Here is a 23832-nt window from a genome sequence, read left to right on the forward strand (position 1 = left end):
GTAATGAGATAAAATCTGCCCTAAATCATTTTGTTTCATGTTGTGTCTAAGCAATAATGTACTGCGTCACCACTATAGTAGATTTTAACCACCTTTTAAAACTAAATCGAAAATAATTTGTTTTCTAAGCAATGCTTTGCTCTATGCTATCTGGAAAGAATTCACATTATAGTATGGTTACATGAAAAATCCACAAAGATTTGGTGCATTCAACACAAAACCCCACAGCCAAGTTGTACCAATACTACCCGTTTGAATAAATAATACTTCATGCAGTTTCTGTGCTTCTATAACAAAATCTATGTTTAAAAGATAATTTAACAAATTTGTTCTGTTTAATATTGGGAAGTACAATGCATCATACTTAAGTGAACAAAAAGAAATTCACTATTGATTTACATGAAGAATTATCACTCTAATTGTGAAAACACTAATCTGTGGTGATATAACCAGAATCATACTGATGCAATGACATTGATTTCACCAGCGCTATTTTTAAAGAGCAGCGCAACTGAAATTTCGACTACGACACGCCATAGTAGCATTGTACATTTAAACCATACATTTTGAACATTAAATAAAAAGAGTATTAGTGTGTTCAGTTGTTCCTTAGTTTATTGTATGTGTCTGGCATATGTTAGATGCGTGCGATTAATTGAGCTTCAATTTGGTTAATGGTGAAGAGAAATTAAAATATAGCCAAGCTGCTGGGAGCATGAGACAGCAGACATTTTAAAACATGGATACATTCTATCTCCAACAGGAACTGTATTCAATCTCCAAGGCATAAACCATAACAATTAATAGGCCACTTAACCCATTGAGTTGAGTATCATGGTTGAGCTTTACTTTCCTGTCTTTCTCCAGAAGATTTTTTTCACTATCAATCTTAGTCTTGAATATGTTCTGAAACTGAACATTCACAGCCAACTGCAATAGAGGATTTCAAAGATTCATAACTTTTACAAAGACTTCTTCCAGTTCCACAATGGGTTACCTATTGGACTTCAATCAGCCTCCACTGGCTTCAACCAATTTTCTGTGACCAACAGTTCTCTTCCATTCAAATTGTTCTGTGCAATTCAGCAGCAACACTGCAAATAGCACATACCAAATAGCACATTGATAACAAATATCACACCCATCCTGCTTCCACATTGCAAACACAGCTCAGAACTTGTATCTATTTTGTTATCCAATCCCTTACAAAATAGAGGTCAATTCAATTAGTTTCTCCTCATAGGACCACCCTCTCAACCCAGGAATTAATATGTCTAGTAAATTATTTGGCATACTCTTGAAGAAAAATACATTCTTCCTAACATAAGGGGACCACACCTGTACATGCAACTCCTAGCCACCAGTCCATGACATCCATGGGTATCATCCTTGACCATACAAAACTTTTCAAGCTCAATGTATTCATTTTCTCTAAAGCTACCATCTCTTTTAAAACATTAGAATGCACGCCATTAGGTTCAGGGGGTTTATTGATTTTTGGTCTCATTAATTGCTTTCCTTTACAAATGTTCCTTTAAGTTCCTTGAAATTTTTTTGTATAAGCTGTGCCTTCTACCATGAAGGTAGATGCTAAACATTTGGGTAATACTTCTGTTATTCTTTTATTCTCCATGATGGTTTCTTCTGCTTTTTCCTCTTAGCTCTGCTTCCCAAATGTTTTGCATTGTGATCTCACTTCAACATTGAAAATTGGGGCAGCAAGGTGGCTCAATGCTGCCTCACAGCATCAGGGTCCCAGGTTCGATTCCAGCCTCAGGTGACTGTCTGTGTGGAGTTTGTACATTCTCCCAGTGTCTGTGTGGGTTTCCTCTGGGTGCTCCGTTTTCCTCCCACAGTCCAAAGATGTGCAGGTCAGGTGAATTGGCCATGTTAAATTGCCCATTGTATTAGGTGCATTAGTGAGAGGGAAATGGGACTGGGTGGTTTACTCTTCGGAGGGTCGGTGTGGACTTGTTGGGCTGAGCGGCCTGTTTCCACACTATAGGGAATCCAATCTACTAAGAATTGGTGTAGAATTGTTGAGGGGAAGGTGGAATTGTTGGGAACAGGGAGGAATGTTGTAGGAGGGGAGGGCAAGCTAAGAGTTGCTGTGTTGATGGGAAAGTGAGTTGTTGAGTGAGCCAGGGAGAAGCACTGTTGAACTGGTGGGTAGAGAACTGTTGCTCAGGAGGTGTTGAATGTAGCAGAAAATTCAAATAAGTTATATCATACTTCCCCTGGTGACAGGTTAGCACTTAATCTCAGGGATCAATAAGTTGTAGAAATAGACACAAGCATACTTTTTGTCTATATTGTGTTCCCTAAGGCAAACAGGAGAACCAAACAGGGAAGTATTTTTTTTGGTGATAGCTAGACACTGAAAAATTCTTGATTGAACAAGATAAAGCCAGCTGGCAGTTATTAAGTTGTTTTATTCATAGATAGCAGTTGAAGCAGATTCCTTCACTGAATCTCACTCCTAAAATTGGAATAGATTAAGAAACCATAGTCTTTTCCCTTTCAAGAGTTAGCTTACTTGTTGTTGGGTATTAACTTTCTCAAAAATTTTCAAGTACAAAACTTCCTGCCAATATCTATACTTGCAATTCATTTATTCAAAGATTTTTATCCCTCCATTCCCTGCTACATTTTTGCACCTAGGAAACCCAAGGGTAATATCTCTTACATCTTCATCAAGCCTCTGAATAAACCTGATTGCCTCATCTCCCAAGAGTTTATCCTTAACAGACATCTCACGTTGGCCCCATGAGTTGATTAATACTCATCACAAATTAATTCCTTTATGTCCCTTGTCATTGTGGAGACTTCTTCAATGCCTGGCTTGTCAACATTTTAAGCTTCGCTCTGTCTCAGTGCTGCAGCTGGAGGCTCTTTAAATCTGTGCAAATTCATGTAGTATTTTATTTTAATTAACAGCAAGATACCGTAAAACATCCCAGATGCATTCTGCAGCAAGGTAGAGAAGGAATCCCACAAACATTATGTTTATTAAAATCAGTGGAAGAAGAATATTAACACTTTAGGTAATGGTTCTGCAGCCACTTTTGCGTCTTTGCAGAAAGATTTTGATTGGACATAAATGCATAAATCATAAAATAATTCCAGATTTATCTCAGATGTATCATACAGATACTACACATTGCACCTCTGTGGTTCATACATAATTATTATTTCAGTGCAGTGTGAAGCTAGATTTATAATGGAGGCAACGGCCTAGTGGTATTATAGATGGACTGTTAATCCAGAGACGCAAGTAATCTTCTGGGGAAAAGACTTCAGCTTTGACAAAGGGTCAGTTAGACTCGAAACGTCAGCTCCTTTCTCTCCTTACAGATGCTGCCAGACCTGCTGAGATTTTCCAGAATTTTCTCTTTTGGTAATCTTCTGGGGACCTGGGTTCAACTGATGCTATGGCAAATGATGGAATTCAAATTAAGAACCCCTGGATTCTGTCAATTGTCAGAAAAAAGCTGTTTCGTTCACCAGTCTCACTCCAGACCCAGAGCAATGCGGTTGACTTTTTAACCTGCCCTCTGGGAATTTAGGGATTGGCAATAAATGCTGGACAACACCCTTATCCATGAATAAGTTTTTTAAAAAGTGATCCTTCTTGGCATTCCATAAATTTATTAAGTTTTGGTTTAAATAAAAATATATAAAGAACTAGAGGCTTATGCGTAAACTCTCAAAATATTAAAAATGTGCAAGAGTGCAATGGAGTAAGCTGGAACAGCATAGTATCCTGGTAAAACAGTGTGCAAACCACAGTCCTCACCATAACACTGATCTCCTGACTACATTTGTCACTCTCCAGCTGCCACCAGAATTATAATACAACAGCAGTATAAAAATCTAAATGATCCCTTAAGCCAATAAATTCTGTAATAATAAACATGAAAAAGAATGTTCTTATAACCATTACTGCATTTCTGAAACCAACTGAAAGCAAATGGGCTTCTTAAAAATAGCTCTGAGCTTTTGAACAATGCATGTCTCCAAACCTTTTTAGATCCATTTAAATAAATAACTTTTTCAGAGCAGACATTTACTTTTGAAATACACTTTCTTACATGTTTCACTTCTTAGTTGCTAGTTATTTATATAAATCTTTATCTCAACTCTCTTACATGTGGTCAGCATGCAAGGTGGATGAAAAGTGTTTTTCACGCAATTTGAACAGCATAAGATCTAATCGAAAATGTAGCATCTTCAACACTCTTACGCAACATGTTGTTGCTTTGCTCACAGAAATAGCACTACAAGTCCATTCAATGGATTGATGGATTCAATTGGTTACAAAATTGCAGTGATTTGAACAGTTTGAGATGTAAACAACTGAAGTTATGCTAACTCTAACATTTTCTACAGATCACACTGAAGTTAGTGACAAGAGAACTCTGTACATGATTCCAGATCAATGCATACCAGTACAGGTGACTGTTCAGCCACTAAACTCCTGTCCTCTGAAATTCCTTATTCAATTCCCTCATACATATCCTTGTAACCATTATATTCAACATCTCTGTATTCTAAAATCAGTGGAACAAAAATAGTACAGGATTGACAAAGGACAGATGATTCACTTCACTCAATAGTGTTGAAATGGCAAGGTTCAAAATGACCTTTTTGATTCCAGTGTGTAACAATTGCAAAATCAATCCTCGACAACAGATAAGGTTCAGAAAATCCCTTAATGTGGTCCCATATGGATATTTATTAGCTATCACAAGAGAGAAAATTGGTAAATCTATTTGAATTGCTAATATAATCCTGGATGATAGCAAGTTACTGTATCAAAAGAATAGAGGTTACATCAAAAAGAACACAAGACATTTCACCATTGCACCTTCTAGTGGTCAAAGCAGAAAGACTGAAATGGTAGGCAGGACGCAGAAATCTATACTACCTAATTCAAATACCCCTCCTTACAGCAAATCACACAAAATGAGAGGACAGAGCAATTTGCATGTCAGAAAAATGACCTAATTACACAATTATAAACTATACTATTATTTAACACCTTCAATGTTAAATAATAATCATCTTACATTATCACAACACACCGAGTGCTCAAAATTAAATGTGGATGATGTTTTAAAAAAAAGATGCAAATTATCAATGGCAGTTAAACATATTGTTCTTATTTATTATAATAAGCATAAAAGTTACAGAAATCTCAAAATGAGGCATTTTGAGGTAAATTTATATGTCTCATTATTAGGAATCATAGCAAATGTTTTTTTGTTTTGAATTATGGCATTTTTCTGCATCAGGATAAAAATGCTAAAAATGCAGGCTTGACAGTTTATGCAAAACCAATTCCATCTGCATAATGCAGATGCCATTAGTCTTTTGAATTCAGAACATCAGAGAACTCTGGGCTCCCACAGGTGCTTTTAGAACATCCTGTAATGTATTCTCTCTTGTCATGCTTGACTATGTACCTCCGACACATTTCCAAAAAGGACAAGTACATAGGGAGCAATTATTTCACTTGCACACAAACAGCACTGGAGTTGTTTTGACACAGCCTTGATTTAACAAGTTGAGGATATAACAGCTTTCACCTATATCTTTCTACTAATTCAGCAAACTAAGGCACATCTACAGCTTTGCTAATGGGCAACTAATTAGAGCTCCAGTGTATAGAAGAACTGAAAACAAATTTCATCAAAATTCTTGGTCAGGACTTTAGTGATCAAGCCAGGAATGAAAGCCTGCAGGTAATGTCTTGATCTGTTAATCTGTTTTAAATTACTGTTTTACCCTAATTTTGGATGGTCTTTTATCCACGTTGAAAAGGGTAAAAGGTGATGCTTTGCAAATCATTCAGATCTTGTTTCTTTCTTCTCAAATCTTAGTGAGCAATGAAATTGGCACCGTTTGAATGCAAAAAAAACACAGGCAGGTAACTTGTGAAACATATTCCTTTTCATCATCTGCTGAATCAAAATGTACATCAGATTAAAGGGAGCCTTTAGAAAGAGCACTGCAATGCACTCAATCCCTTAAAGGATCTTCAAATGATACATTCTGCATTTCAAATATTATGGCTGTAAACAAGGGAATAGTTAATGAACTTTATGTTCCAGCTGTCTGTCTTAGAAATTCATATTAATCTCTTCTCTTGTGTACACAGTCACTGTCTTTTTTACTGCTTTGACCTATATTTATTGCAACTTGAAGTTACCAATGTATTTCATTTCTGTAATTATGTTGTTTGACCAAGCTAACTGTATCCCTATATTCAGAAAGCCATGCTTCATTTCTATCTGGTCTTCATCAGTTATGAATGTAAGAAAAGGATACATTACTATTGAAGGCAAGCAAAAATTTATGTCATTGAATTTCTTTGCAAATATGTTTTGTACTGCTCTAAGCAAGTTGGTAAAATTAAATAATGGTCAAATGGAGATGGTAGTCCTATTTGAAAATGGAAAACTTCAGTGAAGGCTACATTACAAACATGAGAGAAGGACCTTAGGGTATCTGCTTTTTAATGTGCTTACGTCAAAAAGTCCACATTCCCTGTTTTTCATTTTATCTACTCAAGCCATCTCAATTGGAGAACAACAGTTCTTATAGTGCAATGTTTTGAAGTCAATTTACACCAAATATCTATAACAATCTGAACTATTAGTAATTTAATAATGAGACTTAAACATTAATGATAGCCTCATGAAGTTTCAACATTTTACACATCTTCAGCCTCTTTACATTTCTGCACACTTGAAAACGTAGATCTACCCCTTTAGATCATCTCCTACTAACTCAATTTCTCAGACATAATTTGCCTTCTACAAACTCATGTTAGTTTTTTTTCATTAGTCTATATTTTAAGTGAATATTAATTCAACACCATGTTGCAAGCTCTGAAAGTACACTGATTATGGAGATTAGACTGACCAGTCTGTATTTAACCTGGTTTCTGTCCTTTTTCAGTAGGCATGCTACAAATTAATGAGGAATTGATAACAATTAAAGAACATCTGAATACCTCATTTTAACCAATAGAGCTACCTCACAAGATTTCACATTTTTAACCAAAAACAAACTTTACATGAATATTGAACAAAAGAAGAAGCGCTATTAAAAATATGGCATATAACTGGATATATTGTACACTCCACTTTATTTCTTACATCCTCCAAGAATGTTCTCATATTTAAGTAATTTACATATGTCAGGATCACACAAAAACATGCTACAATCCTGTGGAAACATCTTTACTCTTCGTTCCAGTTATTCTCTGAGATAAGCCCTTTATTTTAATACCTCTCGACTGTGGTTGCCTCAGTTCCATTATCTAGTTGTCTTCTCAATACTGCCTAGCTAATCTGCTTGTTGCTTTATTTTGTCACAATACTCTGAGGACAACTGTAGATTTTTCCACTAGGTTCAAAGTCAGTAAATTTCCAACATAGTGTCAGTTACATGAAGGAAAATATGATTAAACCCCACTGGCATTTCACATGGTAAATGAACAGGTTAGCTTTTCCTACACTTAGAATGTAGATCTACTGTCATTCGGTGAGCTGCACATTTCACACTCCAAGTCCAAGCAGTATTTAACAGTCTCAGGAAATATCCGGACAAGTTAAAATCAGAGAAGCTCCTTAATTTCTACCCATGACCAGGACAATGCTGCTTGCCCTGGGATGTCCTCAAACAGACCTTTTGATCAACTATCTCTCATGTAAAACTGTTTGAATTTATGATAGGAATTCATTTTGCAAACCTTCATGGTTTACAAAATCATCTCAAACTAATTTAGCTCCAACTCCCAGAACAAAAATATATCGCTGGTCTTTCTCCAATGTAGATGTTATGTCTCCAGTCTCTAGTTAAATAAACTCACCTGCTTTTCCATGATCTTACCTTTCCAGTTGTTGACCTTGTAAGTCAGAATAACCTTATAAGTGCAATAGACTCCAAACTTGTTTTAATTTTACTTCTGGGCTACTTTTTCCAGTTTCTACTACAGTTGGGGTATTTAAAATTCAATTAATAAGTCTGGAATGGAAAACAAATTGTAGCCACGAGAAACATGAAACTCGCACTGCAAGGTTTTTAAGACATTTGTTATGAACCAGATCAAACCCCCTCAAAAACATATCGAGGAGCTAGCTTAGATCCTAACTTTTATTGTATTCAATGGCAAGTATAAAGTGCTGTGTTCCAGATATGATTTGCTTGGTCAAACCACTAGGCTTTAAACAAAACACACTTTATTCTTACACCAATATAAATTAAAATACAAACGAAAAAACAAAATAGGCATAACTTCAACTCTATCAAGCAGCTTGACAAAGTAATATATTATTTAACTATAATTCATCAACTGTTCCAATGTAGCAGTAGCCCATAAATACACCTTTGGCAAAGGCAAATTTATCAAAACAGATTTCTCTCACTTGCTATCTCCTTCAGTCCAGGAGAGGGAACACCGACAAAATGAATCTAGCAGCAGAGGGAGAGCTATATCAAGCAGGTTCAACACCAAAACCCCAACTTCAACAACTGAAAGCAAAACTAAAACCCTAGGTCTGCATGAGCCTGATTCCACACACTCATACTTCTTTTGTCTACATTTTTAAAAACCCAAAGCTATTTACTCTGTTTTCCATCGAACAGACATCTCGTCACCCCCACTCCAGAGACACCGAACAGAATAAATCCTTCTTAAAGAAACATGTTGTCACCCAATCTGGTTTACTAATGTCCTATTAGAAAGTAAATTTGCCATCCTTATCTGCTCGAGTCTACATGACTCCAGATCTACAGTAATAAAATCGGCTTTAAACTGCCCTCTGACATGACCCAGCAAGCTACCCAACTGAAAAGGCAATTTGGGAAGGAAAACAATGCTGGCTGTGTCAGTGATGCCCACATCCCATGAAATGATAAGTTAAAAAAAGTCTTTAATTTCTTGAGTTCCAAGTTATATTCTAAATTACATGAACCATAAAACAGATATTTGCAACAAATATAACATCCTGTGACAGAATACAAAAGAACATCTCTGCAGTGTCTGGCATAACTTTAAAGTACAAGAATATTTAAAAGAATATAGTCAGAGTCTCAATTTTTCTGATACTTCACTCAAAATATTTAATGCTTGCCATAAAGGTGCAGCACATTTCCTTCTACTTGGAGTTCTACCAATTGCTTATCCCTGTAAAGCTCTCATCCATGTTTATCCTAACTGGTCCACTTCTTCTTCTGGCATATTTTCATTCCCTTCCACTAAGCAAATAATTCATTTATAACTCGAACATTTCTTCATTGTTTATAAAATTTCAATCTTTAACCAAGTTGTACCCTAACATTAAATCTTTCCTTTCACATATTGGCTTTTTTTTGTGTGTTTTAAAAAAAAGCAATGTTAGCAAAAGAAACTAGGAAGGATGACTCAAACATTTGAACAAAAACACTTTTGAGGAGGTTTTAAAAGGACAGAAAGAATGAAAAGGTAAATGAGGAATGAATACCAGACAGCAGGACGATGCAGCCAAATCTTTGCCACCAACAGGAGTGTGGTGTGGAATTAGAAATGCAGAAGTCAGAATGAAAGGAACAGAAAGCATGGAGATGGAGAAAATTTAGGACTTGGGGAGCTTTAAGTGATAAGGTGGAGCAGAACACTTTAGAGGATCAGAGATAATGTCAAAGATTTTAAAAGTATGTTCACATTGACACAGCTTCAGGCTTTAATTACTCCAGGAACATTCTTGCCTTTCCACAATTCTGCAAAGATATCCTCCCCAACCCCACTCCAATTGAGGAACATTCTCCCCCCACTTTCCGATGAAATCAGAGAAAAGAGTATTAATTGTGAATGTAGTGATTGAAATGAGATCAGCCAGATGAACCTCATAGAATATGAATTCCCTGATAGGGGCTGACAGATAAGAACAAGAGTGTTAGACATCTTCTTCCCTCTGACAGCTGGCTCTAAGGAAGCTGGATAAGGGTCAAGGACTCTCCCTGCATAACTAAGGGATGACTTGGTGATGGGATACCAGACGTGTAGAGTTATTTCAGAGGCAACAAGAGAAAAACATGCTCCTGAAGACATTTGCTTGCAACAGTCGTCTTTGACTTGGGATATGCATTTCTGACAGTATGCCATTATTTGACAAGCTTGGTTTATTTGATATTGCCGTTGAAGACTGAACCCAGTATGGGGAAAGAATGCATTATTTTTTCTGGGTAAATTAATTGGGTCAGATAAAAAGCAACAAGTAATTCTCCTGACAGCTTGTGAACCCGCAGCTTTTTTGGTTATTAGGAGGCTAACTTTCCCTGAGGCACTAGATACTTCAGCCAGAGAGTGGTGGGCCTGTGGAATTCAGTGCCACGGAGTACAGTGGAGGTCAGGATGCTAAATGGCTTCAAGGCCGAGATTGATAAATTCTTGATGTCACAAGGAATTAAGGGCTACGGGGAGAATGCTGGTAAGTGGAGTTGAAATGCCCATCGGCCATAATTAAATGGCGGAGTAGACTCGATGGGCCGAATGGCCTTACTTCCACTCCTATGTCTTATGGTCTTATGGTCTTATACTAAAAGCTTTCAAGAGTTGATGGATTTAGTTAAGGAATATTTTGACCTCAAGCCTCCTCCAATTCTGAGGCACTATCAATTTTATTTGGCAATTCGAGAACCAAATTGGCTTTGTTGTGGTGTTCTACCTCTGTTACAATCATTACATCCCTCTCCCTCTGAGTCTGAGGATATGTGTCAGTTTTTTTTGTAGCTCCTCCTGAAACACCGGGCCAGGACTTTTGACGAGGTTAAGATGACTGGCAGAGGCATGTGACTTTGGTTTAACCCTTAATGAAATGCTGAGACACTGTTTGGTATGTGGGATTAATAATATCATTGTGCAAAAGCACCCACTAGCTGAAGACCAGCTGGACTTCAAACAGCTGGCTTTATTATTGGAAAATGGGGGCAAGTGGAGCAAATGAGTTGCAGAGTATTTCTCTAGAAGTGCACACCCTTGTCAGTCTGACTGAGCTTGGGGAACACCACCTAAGTGAAGGCAACTGCATAGCCACACTCGGGACATGGCCTAAACAACGGAACTCTAGGTCAACCCATAGCAAAACACCATAACAAAGTCAAACCTCTGCTGAATGGGAACATTTTTCTTCAGGGTCTGGCCAGTAAGCCATTACAGTTGCTGTAACCAGCATCAGGAATGCTAATGTCAGACACAAGACTCCACTAAGTGAGACAGACAGTTTTCTTTAGTGGACAAAGTTTGATGTAGGAATCATGGAAATGGCTCTCTATGGGTAAGATATTTGGTTGGCTTGGGGTCAAGTCCAGTGACATATAAAGTTTGAATAGGTGTGACAGTTCTGAACAAGTATGTAAACTTGCAAACGATGCAGGAGCAAATTGTACCCAGCTCCTTGAAAGGCTTTCCCACTGTACCGGAGTCTGAGGTCGACACAGCAGATGTTGCTGCCATGAATGCCTGAAGAAGAGAATGAATTTCTTCTGAGACACTCTGGCACAAGAAGCAAGCTATTGTGTTTTAAACACCGCCCACACCAGAAGTAGAACTGCAGGAACCTGACCTGGTGCTAAAACTCCCCAGGAGGAGCTACAAAAAAAAAAAGGCAAAAGTGAGGACTGCAGATGCTGGAAACCAGAGTTTAGATCAGTGTGGTGCTGGAAAAGCACAGCAGGTCAGGTAGCATCTGAGGAGCAGAAAAATCGACGTTTTGGGCAAAAGATCTTAAGATCATATCCTCAGCCTCAGAGGGGGAGGGATGCAGTGATTGTAACGAGGTCAGCCAGTTGGACTTCATAGAATATGAGTTCCCTGATTGGACCAGATTAATAGCTCCAATCAGGGAGCCCTGGCTGACAGATAAGAAGCGAAGTATCAGACATCCTGTTCACTCTGCGAGCTGGCTCTGAAGGAGCTGTATCAGTGTCAAGGTCTCCCCCTGTGTAAATAAAGGGTGATTTGGTGATGATACCAGCCTCCATTAAGTTACTTCAGCAAGGTTCTGCAAATGCCTTATGCTAATGTCCAAAAGCCAGTGAGCATTGTTCTGAAAATTTATTGTGTATGCATGAGGTATTAAATTCACAAATCATCTTGTACCATAATAGAGTAGAATGCAGTATTAACTCATAGAGCAAGGATATTTTTGAACATGATCAATTCACCATCCCACCCAGCAGCGTTGTTTGAAAACTCTGTGATACTATGTTTAGTTTCCTCATCTAACTCATTAATAAGTGCATCATTGTCCCTGTACTACTTTCTTTAATTTCCTAGGATGCATTCCGTCAAGACCAGGGGACTTTATTGGTCTTTACCCCCATTAGTTTCCCTAATACATTTTCTCCAGTGATAGTTATTGTATTTATTTCCTCTCCTCCTTTTATCCCTTACTTTTAGCGTCTTCTACTTTGAAAACTGATACAAAGTTCTTGTTCAACTCCTCTGCCATTTCCTCATTTCCCATTATAATTTCCCAGCCTTGCTCGCTAAGGGGCCAATGCTCACTTTGTTGTTTTTTTTTCTGTCCATCAGATAATGGCCAAATCAGCAAGAGAAAGTTCAAACACTTCCTTTTGGTAGCCAATGTCATTGCCATTATTGAATCTTCCATCATGGGAGTCCACCATTGAACAGTAACTTAACTGTAACAACCACATGCATACTGTGGTTACTCGAGCAGTCCAGAGGCTGGGTATGCTGTGAAGAGGTGCTTACCTAACTCTCATAGCTTTGTCACCACCAACATAAGTGAGGAGTAAGATTGAATATTCTTCAATTGCCTGGATAAGTTTAGCTCCATAATACTCAAGAAATTCAACACCATCCAAAATGAAAAGATTACTTGATCAGCAATCAGCACTTTAAACATTTACTTGGAGTCATAGAGCTGTACAGCACGGAAACAGACCCTTCAGTCCAACTCATCCACACTAACCAGGTTTTCTACACAAATCTAGTTCCACCTGCCAGCACCTGGCCCATATCCCTCTAAACCCTTCCTATTCATTTACCCTAGATGCCTTTCAAATGTTGAAATTGTACCAGCCTCCACCATTTCTTCTGGCAACTCATTCCATACACGCACCACTCTATATGTGAAAAAGTTGCCCCTTAGGTCCCTTTTAAAACTTTCCCCTCTGACCTTAAACTTATGCCCTCTAGTTTTGGACTCCCCCACCTTGGGGAAAAGACTTTGTCTATGTATCCTATCCATGCCCCTCATGATGTTACAAACTTCCACAACATCACCCATCAGCCTCCAATGTTCCAGAGAAAACAGCCCCAGCCTATTTGGCTTCTCCCTATAGCTCAAACCCTCCACCCCAGCAACATCCTTGTAAATCTTTCCCAAACCCTTTCAAGTTTCACAACATCCTTCCTATAGCAAGGAGATCAGAATTGTACACAGCATTGGACATAGTATTCAAACAGTGTTCTAACCAATGTCCTATACAGCCACAATATGACCTCCCAACTCCTATACTCAATGCACTGACTAATTAAGGCAAGCATACCAATGCCGCCTTCACTATCCTGTCTACCTGCGATTCCACTTTCAAGGAACTATGAACCTGCAACTCTACAGTCTCTGTTCAGCAACACTCCCCATGACCTTACCGTTAATTGTATAAGTCCTGCCCTCATTTGCCTTTCCAAAATGCAGTACCTCACATTTATCTCAATTGTACTCCACTTGCCACACCTCAGCCATTGGCCCATCTGATCAAGATCCCATTGTACTCTGAGGTAACCTTCTTGGCTCTCTACTACACCTCCAATTTTGGTGTCACCTGCAAACTTACTAACCACATCTCCTGTGTCCAATGTTTGTATCAGCACCTGCACATAGTAAGGACACCATCTACAATGTGCGTTGTAGCAACTTCCGCTGCTCTTTTGAAAGCTTCTAGCAAAGCTGTAATTCTACTGCCTAATACAGTGAAGGAAGCAGATGCATGAGAATACTACCATCTCCAAGACATAGAGTCATACAGCATGGAAGCAGACATTTCAGTCCAACCAGACATCCCAATCTGATCAAATCCCATTTGCCAGCATTTGGCCCATATCCTTCTAAACCCTTCCCATTCATATACCCACTCACCTGCCTTTTAATATGTTGTAGTTGAACTCACCTCCACCACTTCCTCTGGCAGCTCATTCCATACACACAGCACCCACTGCATGAAAACATTGTCTTTTAGGCTCTTTTTAAAATCTTTCCACTCTCACCCTAAGCCTATGGTGAACCTAGTTATGGACTCCCCACCGTGGGAAAAAGACCTTGGCTATTCACCCTATCCATGCCCCTCATGATTTTATAAACCTCTTCAGCCTCCAATGCACCAGGGAAGAGAAGCCCCAACCTCTTCAGCCTCTCAAGTCCAGGCAACATCCCTGTAAAAACCTTTCCAAGTTTAACAACATCCTTCCTATAGGAGGGTGACAAGAATTGTCCACAGTATTTTAAAGATGGCTTACCAATGTCTTGTACAGCTGCAACATTATGTCCCAACTCCTATACTTAATGTTCTGGCCAATGAAGGTCAGCCTACTAAATGCCTTCTTCATCATCTGTCTATCTGCGCCTTCACTTTCAAGAAACTGTGCACCTGAACCTCTAGGTCTCTTTGTTTGGCAACATTCCCCAGGGCTTGATCATTAACTGTATAAATCCCTGCCTTTGTTTGCCTTACTAAAAGGCAACACATCACATTTATCTAAATTAAAATCCATCTGCCACTCCTCACAAATTAATCCACCTGATCAAGGTCCCTTGATAATCTTCTTCACTGTCCATACACCACCTATTTTGGTGTCATCTGCAAACTTACTCACTATTCTTCCTATGTTCATATCCAAATCATTTATATAAATTATGAAAAGTGGTGAACTCAGCACAGATCCTTCTGATGCACCACTGGTCACAGGCCTCAGTCTGAAAAAAGTCCTCTATCACTCCCCTCTGTCTCCTACTTTCAAACCAATTTTCTATCCAATTGGCTAGCTCCCCCTGGATTTAACCTTACTAATCAGTCTGCCATGGTTCTCCCAATCTCTTCAATAATGATTCATGCTTATTCCCTTAAAGTAAGAGTAGATCTTCAATCCCTGTTCAGTTGAGGGATCTGCTTCAGTCAATATTGCACAGTTCTGCAAGTTTCTCTCTAAACCGCTGTCTGTTTTCTTTAAAGGAAGACAAATTGCATCAGGAACCATTGTCTTTCTATTCCTGTAGCAGCTTCTCAGTCCAATATAGACAGTAAAGTTGCACAATGATTCAATCCCATGCAGCGTAGCAGCTTCACCCAATCCATACAGAGAGAAAAAAAAAACTTTTGTTTCAATTTTCTGTTCAAAGTGGCAGATGCTCAGTGAAAGCACTGATTTGTTAGATAGTGAACAGATCACGAATCTCATTGGTGCCACTTCACTCACCACAGGAAATCACATCAGTGGAAATCAAAGAAGAAAATGAAAATCTTTATCAATAAATATTAAAATACAGAAGCACTTACTTTATAGACAGAACACTGAGTGGAAAGATTGAACAATTCTGACAGAAAAGCTTTATAACGCATTGTTAGATAAAAATGACATTACCTAGGGATTTTCAGAAGACCTTAATTGAAGACAGGTTGAGAGGGTTCATAATTATTCCAAAATGTTTGACATTTACGTTCTTTAAAGTGTTATCACCAGATCTGATCTCAATATCCACAAACAATAGCAGCTCCAAATACTTGTAGCAATCAAATTAAATAGCAATGTTAAATAATATGCAAACAAAATTACTTAATTTAATATATTAAAAAAAAAGCACAAAGTACCTAGTAACACTGTACAGATATAATCATTTTTGTGATCTTTATAAGAAAAATACAGGACTGGAGTTTTTTTTAAACTGGGTATCCAGCTAAGTGCTGTCAAGCTTTTCGTTGACTTATGTCAAAACAAATTCAGCTTGTGACAGTGTCTTGATGATAAATTTCAACAGCCAAAATACAGAATCAAAAACAATTAGTATGAAGTGTGACTGAATGTTGTATACAAACAACGGCCTTAAACATGAAGCCAGGTACAATTCAGGGATATCCAACGTGCACCCTTCTTCAAGCCCTGGACAGAAGACACAAAATGAAAGCCTCAAGGCAACCATCATTATTATTCTGCTGGTATCTGTATTAATCTCATACTGATATAGTATTGATGAAATGGAATCTTTTGAAGTATATGATATTGGTCTGCTATTAGGTAACATGCTGACCGTACAGATGCCCAAAGATGAATTGCATTATTAGGAATATAGCTTTCTAGCATTAGTGTTTAAATGTTATGTGATACAACTGATGTCAGTTAAGAATTGACTAGATTTGTTGTGGGTAGAATTAGTACTGCGGATGCTGGAAATCAAAAGTCTAGATTAGAGTGGTGCTGGAAAAGCATAGCAGGTAAAGCAGCATCCAAGGAGCAGGAAAATCGACGTTTGGGCAAAAGCCCTTCATCAGGAATGAAGAAAGGGAGCCTCCAGGAGAGAGAGATAAATGGGAGGGGTGTGGGGCTGGGGAGCCAAGAGTACAATAGGTGGACGAAGGTGGGGATGAAGGTGATAGATCAGAGAGGAGGGTCAAGTGGATAGGTGGGAGGGAAAATTGGCAGGTAGGACAGGTCATGAGGATGGTGCTGAGCTGGAAGGTTGGAACTGGGGTAAGGTGGGGGGAGGGGAAATGAGGAAATTGGTGAAATCCACTCAACAAAAACAACTCCAGCTCTTTGTTGACATCTCGCCATCTAGATGTCTTAGACAACTTAGTTCTATGTAAGAGCCAGACTTTATAAAATATCTTAAAGTAAGGGAACACTTAAGAGGCAGTGATCATAATTGGGAAGTCGCTGTTGTAACCCCCTTGTTCAAGAAAGGATCAAGACAAAAGATGGAAAATTTTAGGCCGATTAGCCTAACCTCAGTTATAGGTATAATTCTAGAATCCATCGTTAAGGATGAGATTTCTAAATTCGTGGAAGTGCAGGGTCGGATTAGAACAAGTCAGTATGGATTTAGTAAGGGGAGGTCATGCCTGACAAACTTGTTAGAATTCTTTGAAGAGGTAACAAGTAGGTTAGACCAGGGAAACCCAGTGAATGTTATCTGTCTAGACCTCCAAAAGACCTTTGATAAGGTGCTTCACAGGAGGCTGCTGAGTCGGGTGAGGGCCCATGGTGTTCGAGGTGAGCTACTAGCATGGATTGGGGATTGGCTGTCTGACAGAAGGCAGAGAGTTGGGAAAAAGGTTCTTTTTCAGAATGACAGTTGGTGATAAGTGGGGTCCTGCAGGATTCAATGTTCGGGCTGCAGCTGTTCAGTTTATATATGAAATTTGTCGATGATTCAAAGTTAGGCAGACAGGCAGGTAGTACTGAGGAGGTGGGGAGAATGCAGAAAGATTTAGACCGTTTAGGAGAGTGGTCCAGGAAATGGCTGAGTAAATTCAATGTGAGCAAGTGCGAGGTCTTGCAGTTTGGAAAAAAGAATACAGGTGGGGACTATTTTTTAAATGGTGAGAAAATTCATAAAGCCAAAGTACAAAGGGATCTGAGAGTGCTAGTCCAGGATTCTCTAAAGTTTGATTTGCAGGTTAAGTCCATGATTAAGAAGGCAAATGTAATGTTGCCATTTATCTCAAGAGGGTTGGAATATAAAAACAGCAACATGCTTCTGGGACTTTATAAAGCTCTAGTTAGGCCCTATTTAGAATACTTTGTCCAATTTTGAGCCCCATACCTCAGGAAGGACATACTGGTACTGGAGTGGAGTCCAGCGGAGATTCACACAGATAATCCCTGGAATGGTAGGCCTACCATATGATGATCGGCTGATGATCCTGGGATTGTATTTGTTAGAGTTTAGAAGGTTGAGGGGAACTTTAATAGAAACTTACAAGATAATGCATGGCTTAGAAAGGGTAGACGCTGGGAAATTATTTCCGTCAGGCGGGGATACTAAGACTCATGGGCACAGCCTTAGAGTTAGAGGGAGTCAATTTAGAAGGGAAATAAGGAGACAATTCTTCAGCCAGAGAGTGGTGGGCCTGCAGAATTCATTGCCACAGAGCGCAGTGGAGGCCGGGTCATTAAATGTCTTCAAGGCAGAGATTGATAAATTCTTGATCTCGCAAGGAATTAAGGGCTATGTGGATAGTGTAGGTCAGTGGAATTGAAACGCCCATCAGCCATGATTAAATGGCGGAGTGGACTCAATGGGCCAAATGGCCTTGCTTTTACTCCTATGTCTTATGGTCTTGTAGTCTTACCATGCCAGTCCTACTGCTGGGATTTCACTTGAGCTTCCATCTTGCTCAACTGCATCAAACAAACACTGCTTATGAGCTTTTCAATCTCCATTTTCTCAGCCATATTTAAGTAGTAATGCTCATAGGCCTCTTCAAAGCTCCCCTTATGTCTTCCTTGTACACAGAGCCAGCAACCTTTTCAAATAAAACCTCAAAGAACTGCAGATGCTGCAAATCAGAAATAAAACAGCTAAAGTTGCTCGAAAAGTCAGCAGGTCTGGCAGCATCTGTGAAGAGAAATCAGAGTTAACGTTTTGGGTCTGGGGTGACCCTTCCTCAGAACTGATGGTAGTTCGGAAAATGCCGGTTTATACACTGAAGACAGGGTGGGAAGAAGTGTTAAGGAGTAAACTTTGCTAGGAATCAGCCCAAAGAGAGAGAAGGACCATTAGACAGACAGAGGAGTGGATAAGGATCTGGCTAGGAGAGCGAATGACTGTTAATGGGGACTGTTAGTGGCTAACAATGGGTAATGTGTAATAACAGACTGTGATAACAAGGTCTGGTGTGTGCTGTAGGGGGCTAGGACATGGGAGAATTCAGGTCCTAAAATTATTGAACTCAATATTGAGTCTGCATTGTCCCCATGTGGAAATAAGGTGTTGTTCTTCCAGCTCAATGAACTCTTCTGTCGTCTTTGCCTCAGCATTAATTTCTTTGGGCAAAGGTCCTCTCTCCATCCCTCAGACCGCTGCACCCAGCTCTAACACTCTCCCTCCACCTGAACCCCTTCCTCTAGCATTCTGCCTGTACTCAATCTGTTAATCAAGAACTGTCAACGTGATATTGGTCGCTTCAATTTCTCTGTCCCCATTACCAAATCCAACCTAACTCCCTCCGAATTGACTGCAATCCATGTGGTTCGATCCAGCCCCAATTTTGTTATTACACCTGTGGATAAGGGTGGTGGCTGTTGTAGCCTGGTGGACTGATTCTACATTGCAGAGGATCAGCACCAGCTCTCAGATACCTCCTTCTAGACCATGACTCCACCATGGCCATCAGGCCATTGTATCAACTACAATCACTGACCTCATTTCATCTTGTGATCTCCCCCCCCCCCCCCACCGCCTCCACTGCTTCCAAGCTGATAGTGCCCAGCCCCATACAGCTCGCTTCTACCTCCTTCTGAAAATCCACAAACTGGTCTGCCCGGTCAGACCCATTATTGCTGCCTGATCCTGCCCCACAGAACCCATCTCTTCCTACCTTGACTCAGTCTGTTCTCTCCTGGTCTTGTCGCTGCCCATGTACATCGCGATTCCTCTGATGCCTTAATCCAGTTTCAGAATTCCCTGTTTGCGGGCTCCAGCTGCCTCCTCTTTACCATGGACATATATGTCCATCACCTATCAGGATGGTCCCAGGGTTCTCTGCTTCTTCCTAGGGCAAAGGCTTGAACCATTCCCATCCACCACCATGCTCCTCTTCTTGGCCGTGCTTATTCCCACCCCCAACTTCTCTCTTAACTCATTTTCTTCAGGTCAGAGGGGTGGTCATGGGCATTCGCATGGGCCCCAGTTATGCCTGTCTCTTCATGGAGTATGGGGGAACATGCCTTGCTCCAGTCTTATTCCAGCCCCGACCCACAACTCTTTCTCCGATATATCAATATCATTGGTGCTGCTTCCCTCTCTTGTCTGGAATTAGAAAAGTTCATCAATTTCGTTTACAATTTCCACTCCGCTCTCACCTTCCCCTGGTCCACAACTGACTCCTCCTTTTGCTTCTTCAACATGTCTGTTTCCATTTCCGGGGACAGACTGGCCACTAATATCCACTATAAACCCCAGACTCCCACAGCTACCTGGACTATACCCTGCTTCCTGCAAATACTCCATTCAATTCTCGCAGTTCCTCCATCTCTCGCATATGTTCTAATGAGGCCAACTTTGATAAGGTAATCTCCGAAATGTCCACCTTCTTCCTCAACCAAGGATTCCCCAACACTGTTGTTGACATGGCTTTCCACCGGGTCCAACTCTCTTCCCTCTTGCAGCAGTGAGAGGGTTCCGCTTGTACTCACCTACCATCCCACCAGCATCCACATCCAGAAGATCATCATCAGCCACCATTTCCACTGCCTCCAGCGAGATACCATCACCAACACATATTCCCTCAACCACCTTCCACAGGGATCATTTCCTCTGGGACACCCTGGTCCACTCTTCCTTCACTTCTGACACCTTCCTTCAGACCCAGGGCACCTTCCATGCAGCCACCGAAGGTGTAACACCTGCCCATTTACCTCCTCCCTCCTCATTATCCAAGGGCCCAGACATACCTTCCAGGTGAAGCAGCACTTTACTTGCACTTGTCACAATCTAGTCGACTGCATTCACTGCCCACAATGTGGCCTCCTCTACATTGGGGAAGCGAAGCGTAGACTGAGTGATCAATTCGCAGAACATCTACGTTGAGCTTCCAGTTGCCTGCCACTTTAACACAGCACCCTGTTTCCTGGCCAACATCTGTGCCTCAGGCTTGCTGCAGTGCTCCAGCAAAGCTCAGCATTAGCTGGAAGGACAACACCTCATTTTCCCTTGGGGACCCTGCAGCCCTCCGGACTCAATATCAAGTTTAATAATTTTAGGGCCTGAACTCCTCCATGTCCTAGCCCCCCACCACATACACCAGGCCTTGTTATCACAGTTTGCTATTACACACTACCTATTGTTAGCCACCAACAGTCTCCATTAACAGCTATTAACCATCCTAGCCACATTGTTATCCACTTCTCTGTCTGTCTAACTGCTCTTCTCTCTCTTCAGGCTCTATCCCTTACCAGCATTTACTCCTTACCCCTGCCCCCCACCCTATCTACTGCATATAAACAACAATTTCATAGCTACCATCCATTCTGAGAAAGGGTGACCCTGCTCAGGCTGATGTCTCTTCACAAGAGCTTTTCCAGAAACTTCTGTTTTTGCAGCAACCTTTCCATTCTCTCAGGTCCACAGGATTTCATTTGATTCATGACTCAAATACATAGCGGCCTACTAATTCCTTGAACTTCTTCCTTAAACAGCACAGAGCCATCCAACTGCTCTTGACTGATCACTGAGTTCTCTGCACAGAATCAATGTAATTCAGCCATCCCAGCAGCACTGGTAACTCCAAACGGTCCTAACAATGCTCTGAGTTAGATAGTTAGCACTCCCAAGAGGATTGAGAAAGGTGAAGATTGCAACAGGCAGTCAGCATCGCTGAGAGGAACGGGCAAGGTAACAGTTGTCGTCAGTGTCAGGAAGAGGAGCCAACATCACCAGGACATGCGGATGAGATGTGGATCCGGGGACAGCCAGTTCAACGACCTCGCCTCCACCATTTTCTGAAACTAGGACTTCCAAAGTCATACAACCCTCTGAGAGAAAGCATTCACCCCATCTTGATCCTGAAAGGGCAATCCCTAATTTTAAAATACAGCCTCTTAGTTCTGGACTGACCCATTAAAGAAAGCATCTTTTCTGCATTGACCTTCACAAGATCACTCAGAGACTTACACACTTCAAGCAAGTCACCATTCACTCTCTTCAACTCCACTGGAAACAAACCAAGCCGTCCAACTATTTTTAATGAGACATTTATTCCTGGTGACCCTTCCTCAGAAATATTAACTTTGATTTCTCTTCACAGTTGCTGCCAGACCTGCTGAGCTTTTCCAGAAACTTCTGTTTTTGCAGCAACCTTCTCACTCTCTCAGCTCCACAGGATTTCATCTGATTCCCGACTGTTTTTAGTATAAACATGAGGATGTTATGCATCATTTATATATGGTATTGATGAGATAACTTCTTGAATACAATGTGCAGTTTTGGGCTCCTTATTTAAGGAAGGATGTGAATGTGTTGCAGGTGGGTCAGAGAAGATTAACGAGATTGATACCTGGAATGAGGTGGTTGTCTTATTAAAAATAGGTTGGATAGCTTGGCTTGTGGTTCTTGCGGTTTTTATCCTCACATTTTTGTTCGATTCCTCTCGTAATATATGCACCATCTTCATTTTGTTCCATATTTGCTTATGACCATTTTATGACATATATACCAAAATACCTAAATCCCCCAACACCTCGAAATTCTGCAATTGTTCTCTCCTTAAGTAATGCTCCACTTTTTAATTCTTGCTGCCAAAATGAACAACTTCAATTTTGCCACATATACTCCATTTGCCAGATTTTCACTGACTCAATTAATCTATCGATATCCAGCTGCAACCTCTGTCTTCTTCACAATACACTTTCCTATCCATCTTCACGTTGTTGTCTCTGAAATTAGCCACCGTGTCTTCACTCTTTTTATCAAAAATATTGGTGTAAGTTGAGGCCCAGTATAGACTGCTGCAGGTCAGCATAGCAACAATTGCAGAAATGTATTTTACTTACCACTGAATGTCCTCTTCAATTGCCAAATGATAAACATTCAGCTTGAATTTCTGAAAATAAAACACACTTGTAAGAGTTCACTTTAAAGGAAATTCTAAAATGTCAAACACAGGTGCTGTGCTTATATTAGTTGGCGATATTCTTTGTATTCAAAGTTTGTGCGAAGATTTGTAGCTCGGGTGCTCGCTGTTGTGGTTCTGTTCGCCGAGCTGGAAGTTTTTGTTGCAAACGTTTCGTCCCCTGGCTAGGCGACATCCTCAGTGCTTGGGAGCCTCCTGCGAAGCGCTTCTTTGATGTTTCCTCCGGTGTTTATCGTGGTCTGTCCCTGCCGCTTCCGGTTGTCAGTTTCAGCTGTCCGCTGTAGTGGTTGGTATATTGGGTCCAGGTCGATGTGTTTGTTGATGGAGTTTGTGGATGAATGCCATGCCTCTAGGAATTCCCTGGCTGTTCTCTGTCTGGCTTGCCCTATGATAGTAGTGTTGTCCCAGTCGAATTCATGTTGCTTGTTGTCTGCGTGTGTGGCTACTAAGGATAGCTGGTCGTGTCGTTTCGTGGCTAGTTGATGTTCATGTATGCGGATTGTTAGCTGTCTTCCTGTTTGTCCTATATAGTGTTTAGTGCAGTCCTTGCATGGTATTTTGTACACTACATTCGTCTTGCTCATGTTGGGTATCGGGTCCTTCGTTCTGGTGAGTTGTTGTCTGAGCGTGGCTGTTGGTTTGTGTGCCGTTATGAGTCCTAGGGGTCGCAGTAGTCTGGCAGTCAGTTCCGAGATGCTCCTAATGTATGGTAGTGTGGCTAGTCCTTTTGGTTGTGGTATGTCCTCGTTCCGTGGTCTTTCTCTTAGGCATCTGCTGATGAAGTTGCGCGGGTATCCGTTTTTGGCGACTACCTTGTATAGGTGTTCCTCTTCTTCTTTTTGCAGTCCTGGTGTACTGCAGTGTGTTGTGGCCCTTTTGAATAGTGTCCTGATGCAGCTTCGTTTGTGTGTGTTGGGGTGGTTACTTTCATAGTTTAGGAGTTGGTCTGTGTGTGTGGCTTTCCTGTAT

General features: G+C 40.5%; 1 protein-coding gene across 1 annotated transcript in view; it reads right to left on the bottom strand.

Annotated features, from left to right (window-relative positions):
- LOC122558401 (uncharacterized) overlaps positions 1 to 22834 on the bottom strand; it is a 367215-nt gene extending 344381 nt beyond the window's left edge. Inside the window, exon 1 of the mRNA XM_087995568.1 lies at positions 22784 to 22834. Coding sequence (XP_087851694.1) covers positions 22784 to 22820 — 37 coding nt within the window. The 5' untranslated portion in view covers positions 22821 to 22834. The remainder of the gene's footprint in view (positions 1 to 22783) is intronic.
- Positions 22835 to 23832: the final 998 nt, after the last annotated feature.

This window comes from Chiloscyllium plagiosum, unplaced genomic scaffold, assembly GCF_037043375.1.
Source record: "Chiloscyllium plagiosum isolate Xiang-an unplaced genomic scaffold, Cpla_swu_hap1 HiC_scaffold_17, whole genome shotgun sequence".
Taxonomy (NCBI): Eukaryota; Metazoa; Chordata; class Chondrichthyes; order Orectolobiformes; family Hemiscylliidae; genus Chiloscyllium; species Chiloscyllium plagiosum.